This window comes from Aquila chrysaetos, chromosome 1, assembly GCF_900496995.4.
Source record: "Aquila chrysaetos chrysaetos chromosome 1, bAquChr1.4, whole genome shotgun sequence".
NCBI lineage: Eukaryota > Metazoa > Chordata > Aves > Accipitriformes > Accipitridae > Aquila > Aquila chrysaetos.
Window position 1 is genome coordinate 45,305,771 of NC_044004.1, and position 15,100 is coordinate 45,320,870.

The window sequence follows — 15,100 nt, forward strand, 5'->3', positions numbered from 1 at the left end:
CCCACGTGGGGTCACAAGTCCTGCCAGAAAACCTGCTTCAACGTGGGCTCCTCTCCACGGGCCACAGCATGGATATCTGCTCCACCATGGTCCTGCATGGGCTGCAGGGGAACAACTTGTGTCACCATGGTTCTCACCACGGGCTGCAGGGGAATCTCTGCTCTGGCACCTGGAGCACCTCCTTGCCCTCCTTCTTCACTGACCTGGGTGTCTGCAGGGCTGGTCCTCTCACATTTTTGTCACTCCTCTCTCTCCCAACTGGTACGCAGCACTTTTTACCCTTTCTTAAATATGTTATCACAGGGGCACCACCAGCATCCCTGATGGGCTCGGCTTTGGCCAGCACTGGCTCCATCTTGGGGTTGGCTGAAAATAGCTCTGTCCAACATGGGGCCAGCTCCTGGCATCTTCTCACAGAAGCCACCACTGCAGCCCCTGGCATCTTCTCACAGAAGCCACCCCTGCAGCCCCCCTGCTACCAAAACCTTGTCATATAAACCCAAGCCTCTTATTCTGAACTGGTCCTAAAAATGTATCTGTGCTCTGGATACCTGTTGGCAGAGTACTACAATTCTGTATCATAGAATGCTTATTTTAATTTTTAAAATAGCCATCTTGCCCATATGGGTAAAAGCATTACAGGGAAGTAGCGGGATCATCCTGGCATAAAAAAAAGACTTTTTCCCTGCCTAGCAATACATCTATTGTCCTTTAAAATCTCTATATTGGACAATAATTCTCCTTTTTTTGTAATGTGAATGGATCAGTCCACATCCACAGCAATAAGAGTCCTCAGTTCTACATGTCCTGGAGTGTCACTGTTTCAGACAGAAATATGCTCTTTATGGGATCTTCAGCTTAGATCTCTGCCTGAGTGTATCCACTTTTGCTCTGCTCAGACGGAGACCGGTGCATGTTCATGACCCACGTATGACTGAAGTTCTTGAGAGGCATTGTATATAGCTTGTACTTACCTTCTGGCTGCTGCTGTTAAAATGTCAGCAGTGCCCAGGCTACTGATTTACAGCAACCTTGGGGCATGCCTGCACTTTCCTTTCTCACATCGAGGACTGCAGTTACAATGCAGTTGAGCCGAGCTTCTGGAAATACAGTGTAAACATCAACCTCAGTGCTGGCTTCTGAAACCTTCCCATGAGGCTCATTCTGCAAAAAATGTTACAATCATTTATTATGTGCAACTAATTTTTTAGCTATAATTAACATGGTTCCTCACTTGAGAATTATTCATGATGTAACAGTGTTGCCATACAATAGGAATATGCCTGAAGGTAAGAATGTAAGATCATGTATCTCCTTACACTTGAAAAATTAATCTGGAGCCTTGGAACAGTTAGTGCACTTCTGTTTTCCAAGAAATCCAAACTCCTAATACAGCCTGCAGGGTTTTTCAGGACATTTTCAAAGCGCTGCTTAAGTTTATCTGGGTAACTTCCCTCGGACTTCCAAACTCACTGGTTTTTATGCCCATAGAAGTAGATCTTCTGCAGCAGTGCTTTTTATGAGTGAGAGAGTAAGGCATTTCCAGATCATGAAAAGAGCAAATGGAAAATAAAATTTTTCATTTTGCTTTTTATGATTTGTTCAGTAAACAGTAAACTTTCCTCCTATAGCTGGTAGCAGTTTGCAGAGCTACACATGCCAGCTGCATTAAAAAAAAAAAAATTCTGGTTGCTGGGAACTGGACCTTTCAAAATAAGTAGAAGAGCTGGCCAAGGCAACAGCCACCACCTTTCCAGCTCTGTATCTCACTGTGGAGATTTGTTCTTTATTTTCAGGGGTCCATTTTCCTTCCAGCTCCCTGGAATATCTCACTGCTCTATATGAACATGCCTTTCTTTTTCCACGGGTCATCCAGGATGGTGAACCACTTGGCTGGGATGAATCAGAAAAATACCCACAGGGGCCACAGTGACAGCTGTATTTTCTTGAGGTTTGATACTTTAGTGACTTAATTTATTTTTAAAATAGTTTCTTATTACTTCTAGCTGAAAAAAAATAGCAAGAACAGCAACTTGACAATTCTTATTAATCCAGTCATCGCTCTTCATGATAAATACAGACCAGAAGCTGGTTGTACTGGTTTAAAAAGTCAAACCCGAACTTTGTAACTTGCTCCTTATACTTAAAATCGCCTCCTCGTCCCCTTTCCAATAAAGCTTCTACTTCCATCTTTAGTTTGGCCACAAGATGGCAATAACTTGCAGACAAAATGCTGAAACAGCCAGACAGCGATTTGAAACTGTCTCCCTTCTGAGGTTTTTCCTGCGCTCTCCCCCCTCCCCTTTTGTTTCAATATTTGATTGCATTTATTTCGGAATTACTAGGCAACGCACCCCCAGATGTGTAATTTAAAGGTGATGTGCTTGCAGTGAGATTTTCAGGACCTGCTCAGCAGAGCACCATCATGTGATACTGGGATAAGGTGGAGTTCGTCTTTAAGGGGGAGTCTCCAGCCTTCCTCACCAATCTTTAGGATCTCAGCTGGAGGAATACCAGAGGATCCTTCCCCTTTCCCTACTCCTTCTTCTCCATCCAGCCTCCTGAGCCGGCCCCCGAGCAGATCAGACGGGCAGAGCAGTTGCAAGGTGAGTTTCCCCTGCGGTTGCTTTCCCATAACTGTGGGTGGTTGCGTGCTGGTTAGGCTGGTGTTTGCTTGCTCTCTTAGGTGCAGATGACAAAATCCCAGGGAGGGGTAGGCTCCAGGTTGGATTTGCAGGTGGCTGGGTGAACCACTGGCTTGGGCTGACAGCATTTTGGGCTTCCTTTTGAAGAGTTCTAATAGTTTTACAGTGCATTTCCAGTCACCTCACAGCACATTATTTCACCCTTTCTGTCTGTTGGTGCTAAACTTCTGACCAAAATCCTCCTGGAGAGTTGGAAGGGTATGTGTGATGGGGGAGACTGTGCAATCACCCAGAGGGGTCTGCAGGGCTGTGGGCTCTCCCCACCCCATGCCAGCACCCAGGATGGGGAGGGATCTCCCTCATGGTTTGGGAGCTGGTGAGGTAGGGGACAGGTAACGGTGCAGCTGTCCAGGAGATGCAGCTTCATCCCCTCCTGACGTCTGGTCCATTTCGGAGAGGTGGGCAGAGAGGAAGGACTCCTTGTCACTTGCCAGCAGTGCTGTGTTTCTGACCTGGTTCCCAGCCATGCTCTTATGTTGCATCTCCGCTATGGGGAGAGGCGAGGGAAGAAGCAGCAGTGGCATTTTCTGGTTTTGAGTTTGATATTTAATAAATAAGCAAGAGCAGAGCTTGGCTAAGGGAAAAGAAAAACCAAGAGCCTGAAACCTAGGCCACCTCATTGCTGGGTGCAGTTTGGTCCCAGCTGGTGAGAAAACCTGCCTGGTCCTCTCCTTGCAGGACATGGCTCCTTGCCCACTCTGCTCCTGCCATCGTCCCGTCAAGTCCCAGGGCTGGACAGCCCACCTCGTGCTGTATGAGTGACAGTGGAGATCATGATTAAATCCAGACATTGATTTTCGGGCTGGGGTAAGGTCATACTGTTGGAATTGAAGAGTCCTGGCTTCACATCACCCACATGCTTGCCCTTTGGGTAAAGCACCTACTTCTGGCTCTGGCTGAAGCGATGCTTCAAGAGGCCCTGGGGGTGGGAGGTTCTTTACTGGACCCTAAACCACACTTTGTGGACTAGGGAGACCTGATAAATTTAGTTAGCAGAGGCAGCACTTCTGAGAGATAATGCTCAGGTGCATGCCTAGCTAGCTTGAAAATCAGAGTAGCCAAACCTCAGGCAGAGATGCCTTTTGTCCGAAATCACTGATGTTAATGTTGACAGTAAAACGTCACTCAGAGGCAAGCCACGTCACCTGTCGCGGTTTCACGTAGCCATGTGGTGATTATGAAGAACCAGCAGAGCCAGCTGAGGTGAGCTCATGATGCCAGTGAGAAGACACGGCTTTGGCTGACCCTCAGGAGGAGCTGGAGCTGAAACCCCAGCCCTCGCACACTGGCCCTGCCCCAGTGAGGAGGCAGCCCCTGCCCTGGTCTCCAGCACGCGGCTGGTTAAAAGGGTGTCTGCCACCAGCAACAAAGATGATTCTGCTCCGGAGACTTAGATGGCACCGAGATTTATATCAAGTATCATTTAAGACCAAAAGCTCACCCGTTCAGGGTAACTTTTAATGAAGTACTTTTTAGTTGGCAATGTTTTTACAGCTTTTGTGATAAGTGCCATATGGAGCCGGGTTTGAAACCCACTTGTGTGAATTTTAAGTGGCATTAATTTCATTACCATAACCTAAGGTTAAGTGAGCAATAAATTTAGCTCATGGGAGAGTGGGCAGAGAGAAAGTTCCAGATTCGGTGTGGCTGCCACTAAAGGCGAGTTGGAGTAAAAGTGTGTCAGGTTAGCTATCTTTTTTTTGTTTTTTTTTATCTCCTGTACACATATCCCTGCATTTCTCTGATTTTAAAATCCAAGGCCTTGCAAAGGGGTGGTGATTTAGGCATGCCTGTTTGTGTTGCATGGGTAAAGAAATTTTCTGCAGCGTTTAATTTCTGCTGTTTTTTGTCTTTCATCTTGTTTTGTTCTTTCTTTGCTGCACAGCCCTGCTAGCTGAGATTAAGGTGTTCAGAGTCCCTGATGTGCCTTTGACTCAGTGCCAGCGCTGCTGTGGGCACTCGGTTGCCCAACATCAAGTGTATGTACTCGGTAAAAAAGAATGCAGCAATTTCTGGAGTTAATTTTTCCACCCCTCACAGTAGTCAGATGGGGTTTTTCCCCCTCCTGCGATGGCTGGATATAATTCCACGCAGAGCAGCTTGAGAAAGCAGACCTTTGCAGGTCAAACTTGTGACAAGGAGATGTAAAACATCACGTAAAGGCTATGCTGGTGGAAGACCGAAATTGCTTCTCAGCTCGTTATTTCGCGTAACTCATGCCGGCGGGAAAGGGCCGGCACGGGGTCGCGTCCCCCGCTTGCAGACCCGCGTTCCGACCCTGCCTTCCGCCTTTCTTCGCCGGACGGCAGCCCCCGCTGCCTCCTCGGACGGGGCGCCGGCCACCGCCGCCCTCCTCCCGCGGGGTTTTCCCCGGCCGCTGGCTTGGCAATCCCCGCCGGCGGGGGGAGCGGCGGCGGCGCGGAGCCCGGAGCGGCTCCGCTCCCCCGCCGGACCCGGGCGGGCCGCCGCTCCGCTCCGCTCCGCGCCGCGCCGGGGCGGGGGTGGGAGGGAGGCGGGCGTGGGGGCGGCGGGGCGGGCTCGGCGGCCGGGGGTGACCGGCCCTGCCTCTTCCCTTCTCCCCAGGTGGTGCGAGGGAGATGCGGCGCCGAGGAGCGGGCTCGGCCCGGGGTCTCCTGGCGGGCTGATGGGCGCGTTTTGAACTCCGGGAACGGTCTGGGGCGGCTGTGAGCGTCGTGGAGCGAGTTGGAAGCACCATGAATACTTCGGTTCTCGCCCCCCTGGGAAATATATCCGGTCACCTGAATTTTTCGGAGAAGAGCTCGCAGATCTTGCAGTTTGAGGATGAGGACTGCCGTGTGCCTTTGGCCATGGTCTTCACTTTGGCCTTGGCTTACGGGACTGTGATAATTCTGGGAGTCTCCGGGAATCTGGCCTTGATTGTTATTATTCTGAAACAAAAGGAGATGCGCAATGTTACCAACATCCTCATTGTCAACCTGTCCTTTTCTGATCTTCTAGTGACCATCATGTGTCTTCCCTTTACCTTTGTGTACACTTTAATGGACCACTGGATTTTTGGGGAGGCCATGTGCAAATTGAATCCTTTCGTGCAATGTGCCTCAATCACCGTCTCGGTCTTTTCTTTAGTCCTTATTGCTATTGAACGCCATCAGCTGATCATCAATCCCCGTGGCTGGAGGCCGAACAACAGACATGCCTACATGGGGATTGCTGCCATATGGATTTTAGCCACAGCTTCCTCTTTGCCTTTCCTGATCTACCACGTGTTAACGGATGAACCCTTCAGAAACATAACATTTGACGAATATAAGGACAAATATGTGTGCTTGGACCTGTTCCCCTTGGACACTGCCAGGCTTTCTTACACCACGACACTTTTGGTGATCCAGTACTTTGGACCGCTTTGTTTTATATTTATTTGCTACTTGAAGGTAAGAGAGAATCCCTTTGCGATACGTACTCCTTTCCATCTGATGTTTGTTTATCCTTGCAAAGATGATGGTTGTAGGTTAAATTATCCCACATGTTTCTCTTTGTTGAATTTCCTGCAGATATACATACGATTAAAAAAAAGGAACAACATGATGGACAAGATGAGAGACAGTAAGTACAGATCCTCTGAAACCAAAAGGATCAACATCATGCTGATCTCAATAGTGGTCGCATTTGCAGTTTGCTGGCTGCCTCTCACCATCTTCAATATCGTGTTTGACTGGAATCACGAAATTCTGCCGGTCACTACCTGCAGCCACAACCTGTTGTTCCTGATTTGCCACCTCACTGCCATGATCTCTACCTGTGTGAACCCCATCTTCTACGGGTTTCTCAATAAGAACTTCCAAAGGGACCTGCAGTTTTTATTTCATTTTTGTCATTTCCGCTCCCGTGAGGAGGATTATGAGACTATAGCCATGTCCACCATGCACACAGATGTTTCAAAAACCTCTCTAAAGCAGGCAAGCCCAGTCGCATTTAAAAAAATAAATAGCGATGATGATGACAAAATCTAAAGAAGTAATAACAATTCTGCACCAAACTGCTGGAAGTGTGATCGCAGGTGAAACGTGTCCAAGGACAAGCACAGTTGTGTAACAAGTACAAAATGGGTAATGTTTTTCTTCTTTTTCCAAGGAACTTTGATTGTTGTCACTTTGAAATTATACGCTGTGCATTTTTGTCCCTTTTACTGCTTTAATGTTCGCAGCAGTTAAATCTGAATCTTATTATAAGACATAGTCGGACCTGCTACTACCTATGGTTTTCGTCAACTGTCTTTTGTTCTGTTTTCTTTGTACACTTATGTGCTTTAGCACGAAGATATATTTATTGATTTTTTTTCAAAGAAGTAGTTTTCAGGAGTGTCCATCTAAGACCATTAGAAACAATATGAACCACAGGGAGGCTGTCACTACAGAGGACACCCATCCCAGCATAAAATTAGGACATTCTGATTTGAAGAGTTCTTCTTCTTCTTTTTTAATCCAGCTTTTGATCGATGTTAAAATCCTGTAAAATCAGTGTAGGCATGCAGAAAATGGTTCTGTGAAACCTGTAGAATTTGTTAAATCGGGACATGCAGTTGTCTCATTCATAGAGGCAATTCAGGCTGTAATCACTTAGGTTCAAAGACAGGATTAAGAGAGAAATTCTGTTCTCATTTACGAGAATAAAACCCTACAGTAATTCCACAGAGCACAATGGGATAACTGTGATGTTTCACCACAGCAAATGAAGGCACAAATGGGCCTTCAGTCCCAACTGATTTTAATAATATAGGCTTTTTAATTTAAAAAACCCAAACCCCATTTTCATCTGCCATCACTGACAGGAGTTAGTGTTGCTGGGATGAAATGTACTGTCTGTCCTGAACTGTGTAAATTCTCCTTGAGACCTATGTTCAGAATCCAAAGGAAGGTGAGACTCTTCACCGTCTGGACAACGTTCAATTCCATCCTTGCAGGTGACAGTGAAAATCAGGTCTGGTATTAAAAAAATAAGCTTTAGCTACCTGAGTCTTTTCATAATAATTAGTGCTGATCTATTTAAATTATGTGTAGCCTCATAATATTCTGTGTTCAGATACAATGGTATAAGCATGGATTATCTCCAAGACAATGGAGGGTATGGATATAGTTTGGCTGTAATTGTTATGTTTAGCTTCCAAACTCACAGTTTCCACAGTTGGTTGAAGTGCGGAAATATTTGCCAAATATATACAATAGAGCTCTGTGTGTTATTGCTTAAAATATATATCCTCTAATTAGACAAAATATACATGACTAGATCTCCAGCTGAGGGAAACCCGCATAACGACTGCTGTAAATGAAACTACAACAATATCAGCCAGCTGAGGTTGTGTCATACAGTGTACTTTGCTGTATAATCAATGCCTTTTTGAATAATCAGCTTTTTAAAATCCAGTATAGACCCTACTTTCTTTTAGCAAGGTCACTTTAAACCATTCTGGCAGAGAAAAGGGTCTTTAAAATGGATATAAATGTAAATGTAGCATAAATGGAAATCTGATCTGATATCTTTCTGAGCAAAAAGATCTCAGGATGTGATGGTGAATTTAATATGTCCTAAATTTGACATGGATAAATGCCTAAGAATTGAAAATTATTTGGTTTGCCAGTATTTAAAAGTCAAAAACTGTGCCTTGTGCTGTCTTATAAATAGTGTAGAATATTAAAGTAGCAATGTGTTCTTGTGCATAGTAATTCCACATATTTCTCTACTGGCAGATAATTTAATGAAAAAGGAGGTTTCTGTGGTTGAGAACAGAGAAGGAAAGTAGAAAATGAATTTTAAGACAGAACTTTCTTTCAGAGCTTTGCCCTTTTGTATTTTATGAGATTTCCCTTTTCTTTGTGGTTCTCTATGGAGTGTGTTGCTAATAATTTGACAAGAGTCTCCTGAAATTATTCCTCTATCACTTTACAATAATTTTCATAGGCTGTGTGGTGTATTTTCACAAAGAGATATAATGTAGAAATGCAGCCATGTTTTTCTATTAAGAATGTGACAGTGGGTTTTTCCTGCTTGAAAAAAAATGCAGTGAATTTTATGTTTTTTCCCATTTTTGGAAAAAAAAAAACAAAACAACAACCAAACTTTCTTGCAATCTAGTGGAAGAAGAAAATGGAATTATTTGAGAAAGTTTCCAGTTAGTTTGCTGGAAATTTTTGATCATGCGTTTATACAGAGTAGGTGTTGGAGCAACGTTCGAGGAACGTGCTGGTGCACAGAGACCTAAAACTGGCGTGTCCTAAGATTCGGAGGTCTCCAGTGGGATAGCAACATAATTCCTCCTACATCAACCTTTCTCCTGCTTGAGGTACGGTCTCATATCATACAGCCCATCTGATACCATCTCATACTGTCTCCTGAGAATGTGTCAGGTGTTTTTTGCCTACCAATGCCTGATAAACAAGGTGAAGTGTAAGTAGGAGCATTCCTTTGGCTTATCCGTGTTAAGCGCAGGAGCCATTTTTCTGCTGCACTGCTGTCCTAGGACCAGGCTTCTCTTATATGTTTCCTCACTTCCCTGCAAGAAGCCTTTCTGAGCCTCTGCTAAGGATGCAGGCTAGCACATCATCATAAAAATAGCACAGGGGATGCTGCCTGAAATAAGAGTGGAAATGAACACAGTGTAAAGAATGTTCAGCAGGAAAATCCATCTGGAGAATTTCAGAAGCAAATTCATTGCTGTTCTGAAGAATTTGTTATGAGGACAAAGACAAAAGTCTCTCCGAGGTGCTGACCTGACATCTGCAGGCTGTAGATGACATCTACTGAGAGTAGTATTTTTGTCTTTAGTTTCGTGACTTCACACTGGAGTCCTCAAAAGCCACTGGAGACTTTCCCCTCCTGACACCTGGCTACAGCACTAATCTTCTTTTTCACTTTCAGAGCTCCAGCATGGCTTCTCATCCTCTGTATGCTAAATTTCTTTACAGGGTAAGCTGTCAGGTTTCATGTTTCTCTGTCATTTCTCAGTCATTCTGGTTTGATATGTGTTCCTCCTATGTGCTGTTTTGTCAAACTTCCCACACTTTAGCACATGCTGATTGCTATCTCAAAAGCCTGAAGATCCTTCTTATTCTTTCAGACTGGTAGAAAAGTTTTACTGACAGAAAAATGGAAACAGTGAGGGATCTATAATGTATCTTACTATTTACATGCAATACATTTCATGTCAAATCTACAGCCTTAAATGACAAATGTAACTATTTAATAGCCTTAAATGACAAATGTAACTATTTAATAAACGTTAATATCTGCTTCATTTGTCAGTTATTTTATCATCTTAAACTTCACTTTTATCCACCACAGACATTTAAAGGTTCTGCATAATCTAAATACACCAGCATATTTGTATGTCATCTTAATAAATGCTTCTGTACTCCCATATTGCTTTTTTCACATATCTCTTGGCTGTGTCATTGTCACTACGTACAGTAATCCACAGCTTTCACATCTTCATTTAAAAAAAGGATAATAATAAAGGAAGCAATTAAATGACAGTAATACCTGCTTTTTGTAGGCTAGGAAAAAGCTAGATATTTAAAAAAAATAAAATCAACCCAGTTTTTTCCACTTCATAAAGGAGTCAGATTTAAACCAGGAAAAGAACTAACATGGCACGACCCCCCAGGTCACTTGAGCTGATGCTGACTGCATCTCATCAGTGATGAGGGTGTGAAGGGCTAAGGGTTCATATATTCTGACGCTGCTGTCCTGCAGTACAGTAACAGCTATTATTAATGGATCCTAAAAGCAAAATTCTGATACTGATTCATATTCAGACTGTAAATCAGCATATGTTTAAATCCAGGCCTGTTCATCAAATTCTGATTCTGACCTCAGGAAAATGTTCTGAGATCAATGAAACTGGAGAATTTGCTTAAAGTTAATCATTTGCCTAGGCACTATACTGAATGAAAGTGCACTGCTGGCTGGCTGGCAGCTCACACTCTTTCCTAAAAATCAGATTTTGCATTTCAGCTTGTTATAGAAATAAATTAATGGCATATAGTTTTTCTCTGGAATTTTCCCTGGATTTTCTCTGGAGTCCAGTGCCTGACAATGCTTCAATTTAAGGCTTTGCTTCCTAATTTCTCATATAAAAAAATTTATCAAACCAGTGCGTAGAGAACGAAGACAATAAGGAAACTTTTTTTCTGTTCTTATTTTTAAAGCATACCTAACAGTAGGAAACATGACCTTAAATAGCACCTCTGTCTGCAACAGATTAAATTCATTCAGCTGTGTAGAAAGGGTGGAGAAATAATGATTATAACCAAATGATCAGTTTTGTTGACAGCCATTTCTCAACTGAAGGATATACACAACTCCAAGCTCTACCATGTCCTCTTCATTCCTGTGTTCTTTAATATGTGGCATCTGCTTCCCTGAATTATTACTAAATACCCAAGTCATTACTAAGGCTGATGTGAAAGAAAATTCTTTTCTTGTATCCATGTTTTGCAGAATTTCAAATGTTTGAGGATTACATGGAAGAAGCAAAAATAGGACCAGCTTTAGCCTCTTACACTTCAATTAACCTGTGGTCAGAAATAAATTCTATTATTAAATATTTCTGCCCATGCAAAACAGTGCTAATGGTCTAACTGAAGTTGGTATTTCAAAGATTAAGGAGAGCATTCGCAAAGACTAATTTCAGCTGAAGGATGACAGTTTTTCTTGCCTCCTCCAGTGGCAACCTGAGGGCACTCACACCTGCTCTACTCTAGGTGTCATGCATCTACCAAAATGTCTTTCTCTTCATTATTTGTACAGGCTGCTAAGGGACAGCCAGCTTCCAGGGCCAGCATTAGGCCTAGTGACTACTGCCTGCCTTCCTCCATCTTCCATGGTGCTTCTGCTGTTACTTCATACTTCGTACCCTTGGCAGCTTGTTTCTGAGGATGTCAGAGGAATTTGTACTCTGATTTTGTAAAGTGTTCGAGTATATGGTAAAATTCAACTCTATTCAGGACAGTGCTTTAAATAGTTTCTTCCATTAAAATTATCTTCCAGCAAGTTTCTGGTAAGCAAGTTTATCAAAATTTGCACTCCATAGAAGTACATAATTTACAAAGCCTATGTAGGATTTATGTCCATACAGAACATCCAGCTCATTGCAGCAAAACTGACAGCACACGCTGTCTTGTGTATTCCAAAGATCTGGGTTGATGATCTGGTTATCTGACATAGAACAGGCTTAGTTGCAAGAAATTCGCACAGATGCAAATGTGTTTGATCGCTGCACAGGAGAGGCTCTGCATGGTGAACTAACTTGCCACAATTTATGCAAAATTTCAGATAATTTTGAAATAGAAATAGATAGAAATTTGGAAAAGAATAACAAAGCAGAAGATCTAGATGAAGCCTTGATGCATTCTGTCAGATATACACAAAATGACTCAAAGGGAGACTCAGACATTTATTTATCTTTGGGGCCAACAGACTGACATGTAAATATTTTGGGGGCAAAGTGGTGGTCAAAAAAGTGTGTGTGATAAATAGGTTCTCTCCTCCTGTTTTCAGAAAAGGTATATGGATCTTTATAAATGACTCTGAAAATGTATTTTAAGATTCTTCACCTTAGATTAATCTAGATCTCTCTTTGATACAAAGGAAACAAAATGTTTTTGGCACAATCAAAAAATAACAGCTTTTTATTGCACCCACCCACTGCACATGAGTCCATTTGCTGTCACTTCTGCACAACATGGAGAATGTTTGTTCATGGCAGGAAGAGTAACCTGATCAACAAAACTCTCCTTGTCTTTCTTGGTTTGTGTTTACACTGATACTGTGCTGCTGTTTTTCACGTTGCAATCTCCCCTCCACCCCCCCAAGCTATGACATTTTTATTATGCTATTTATATTGTTTCTTAATAAAAGCTCTCTGTGAAAAGATGTTCTTGAAAGATCCTATTCAATGTGTGCTTGAACATATGGGTGAAAGGCCATACAGGATTTGTAGAAATGTGACTGGCAATGTGGTGATGTTTCAGGGGGTAGAGAAGTAGAAAATATATTTGTTGGATACTGTTATTCAGCCCTTTTAATTTAAAGCTTTTGTTATAATTTTAATTCATGTAATCTAAATGTCACCTAAGTCTACGTATCTAGTGTTACCTCTTGGTGACCAGCCTCCAGAGACATCCAGCTAGTAGGAGACATAGGGTAACACAGCTTGTTTCCTTACCTATGGACCTCATGATTGTCTATGAGGTTCTCATTGTTTTTAATATACTTGAAGATATATATGCAAAAGTGTTCCCTTCTTTCTCTTTAAGACTAGTAAATGTTTTACATTTAGGAGATTTAATAGATAGGACTGGATAATCTTTTCTGATTTTTTTCCACTATTATTATGACTGTAACATTTGAGGGTCTTCAGTTAAGCCTTGATTTATTAACATTTTGGGCACAGGGGTAGTCCCCTGGATGTCAGCCACCATGTTGATGTGCTTATAATTAGACAGGTGCTAAAGAGCCTTAAAGCCTGACCTAAAACACTGCAAGGTTAATGGAAAGCCTCTCACTGACTTCAGAGAGCTTTGTGTAAGGTACTTGTTTCAAGTGACACTAAGGTGCGATACATGTCTGAATATCTGCTTCCTAGAGAGGGCAGCAGGCCATAAAAAGTGACATTTTTCTATCTGTGTGGATTCAGCAGAGACACAACTCTACAGTCGTCCATATCAGTCTGAGGGACATACCAAAAGGCCATCTTCAGCTGGTACTTACAGTAAAGTTATCCTCTTAGGTTCTTCTGTTAGTTTTACTCTGATGTATTTTCTTAACATAGTTACAAGTCAAATGTGTCTGCCAGGCTGTCTGGCTTACTGACTTAAACCAATTCCCTTCATAGAAAATTGAAGAGGGCACTAGCAATTCTGAATGTAGTTTTGGCTCTTGACAGGCATACATATTTATAGATTTCCACTACTAAAAGTGTGGGCTTTGTTTATTATTATTATTACTGCTGCTTTTTTCACTTTGTCAAAAAAAATGATCACTAACAGCTGGACAGCATAGTTTACATTTAAAATTCACTCCAGGCAGTAAGGAATGTCAGCCTGCAGCAAAGGCTGTGGATTTACCTGGTAATGGTGCTCCTACAGCGAGAACATCAGCAATCATGAATAAAACCACTGCAAATAGTTGCTTACAAAAGGCTATCTTCAGAATTAGGTAGGGGGACCTTTAAGTCAACATATAGAAACTTGAATTCAAATACCAATGTTTTTGTGGTGGAAATTATGCATTCAGATAACCCAGTGACTTCATGAAATTATAAAGGCTGAGCCTGGTCTCACTCATATTAGTCCAATGCTGTGGTAATATCTCTGACATTGTTTAGAAGATTATGGTGTAGATGAAGCAGGTAAATGAGACGAGTCTGTGAAGGCTGTCAGACTGGTTTTTAGGCCCATAGATTTTATATTACCTAGGATCACGATAGCATACTGAATATTTAACCTTGCTGTTCCTTAAGGAAATGATGTACCTTGGCTGCCTGTTCTCCCTTTCCTCGGCTTTTGAATTCCTTGGTAATTTTCACTGAGACCTGACAGATTGGCCAAAGCTTTTTGAGGGTGAAATGGTATTGGATAAGCTGAGTGCCTGTTCTTTAAATAAGTTTGTTCTTTTAAGTAGGACATACATGTTATAGCTGTTATCATCTGAAGTATTATATGCTCCACAGTAAAATATAGATATATATGTTTAATATCACTTAAAGAAGCATTTTAAAATGCTGACTTTAAGTGAATTTTACACATTTATAAAAAAGCCCTAAACCTTTCACAGTTCTTATGTTCAGGGCATGTTTCTGGAAGGAACGAACCAAGCTGCACTGGTTGTGCAGCTGGTGCTAGCAATAGAGTTGTGGTTTCTGTGACCGTGGGAGCCTGTCTGAGGATCAGCATCTGCTTGGGAGAGATGGGATCCATCTCACTAAGTGAGGCACACATATCTCTGCCAGCAGGATGACTGACCTGGTAAGAAGGTCTTTAAACTGAGAGTGATGTGAGATGAAGAGTATTACCAGCTGCCTGTGAGGGAATGATGGACAGGGCTGACAAGCAAAGGGCCTGGGGGGATGCGAATGAAGGCAAAGACAGAACCAACAAAACAGCTTAAATGGGGTCACCTCAAGCATTTGCAGGTAAGCAAGGAAGTGCTTACAAGACACCGATTTGGGAAAAATCCCCAGACCCTTTCTGGGAAATCGGCATGCCAGAGTACCTCTCTGAAGTGCCTGTACACTGATGTGTGCAGCATGGGGAATAAATGTGAGTAAGTAGAGATCTGTGTGTGATTGCAGGGCTATGGCCTTGTTGGGATCATGGCGATGTGGTGGGATGGCTCCCGTGACTGCAGTATTGCAATGG

At 42.7% G+C, this 15,100-nt stretch overlaps 1 protein-coding gene across 3 annotated transcripts; it reads left to right on the plus strand.

The window, feature by feature from the left end:
- Window positions 1-2,360: 2,360 nt before the first annotated feature.
- Window positions 2,361-12,614, plus strand: NPY1R (neuropeptide Y receptor Y1). Of its 3 annotated transcripts, XM_030027410.1 has the most exons (4): window positions 2,361-2,606; window positions 4,591-4,684; window positions 5,289-6,118; window positions 6,239-12,614. In XM_030027410.1, exons 3-4 carry the CDS (start codon window positions 5,420-5,422, stop codon window positions 6,695-6,697), a joined length of 1,158 nt encoding a protein of 385 aa, XP_029883270.1. In that variant the 5' UTR covers window positions 2,361-2,606; window positions 4,591-4,684; window positions 5,289-5,419; the 3' UTR covers window positions 6,698-12,614. The 3 variants fall into 3 exon arrangements, with proteins under 3 accessions (XP_029883270.1, XP_029883289.1, XP_029883279.1); XM_030027429.1 differs by lacking the exon at window positions 4,591-4,684; XM_030027419.1 differs by lacking the exon at window positions 2,361-2,606 and having other exon boundaries at window positions 3,730-4,684.
- Window positions 12,615-15,100: the final 2,486 nt, after the last annotated feature.

Bases quoted from the DNA above. Each gene is read 5' to 3' on its own strand.
- NPY1R (XM_030027410.1), top strand. From the start codon at position 5,420: ATGAATACTTCGGTTCTCGCCCCCCTGGGAAATATATCCGGTCACCTG. The intron at 6,119-6,238 runs GTAAGAGAGAAT...AATTTCCTGCAG, and splicing joins TATTTATTTGCTACTTGAAG to ATATACATACGATTAAAAAA.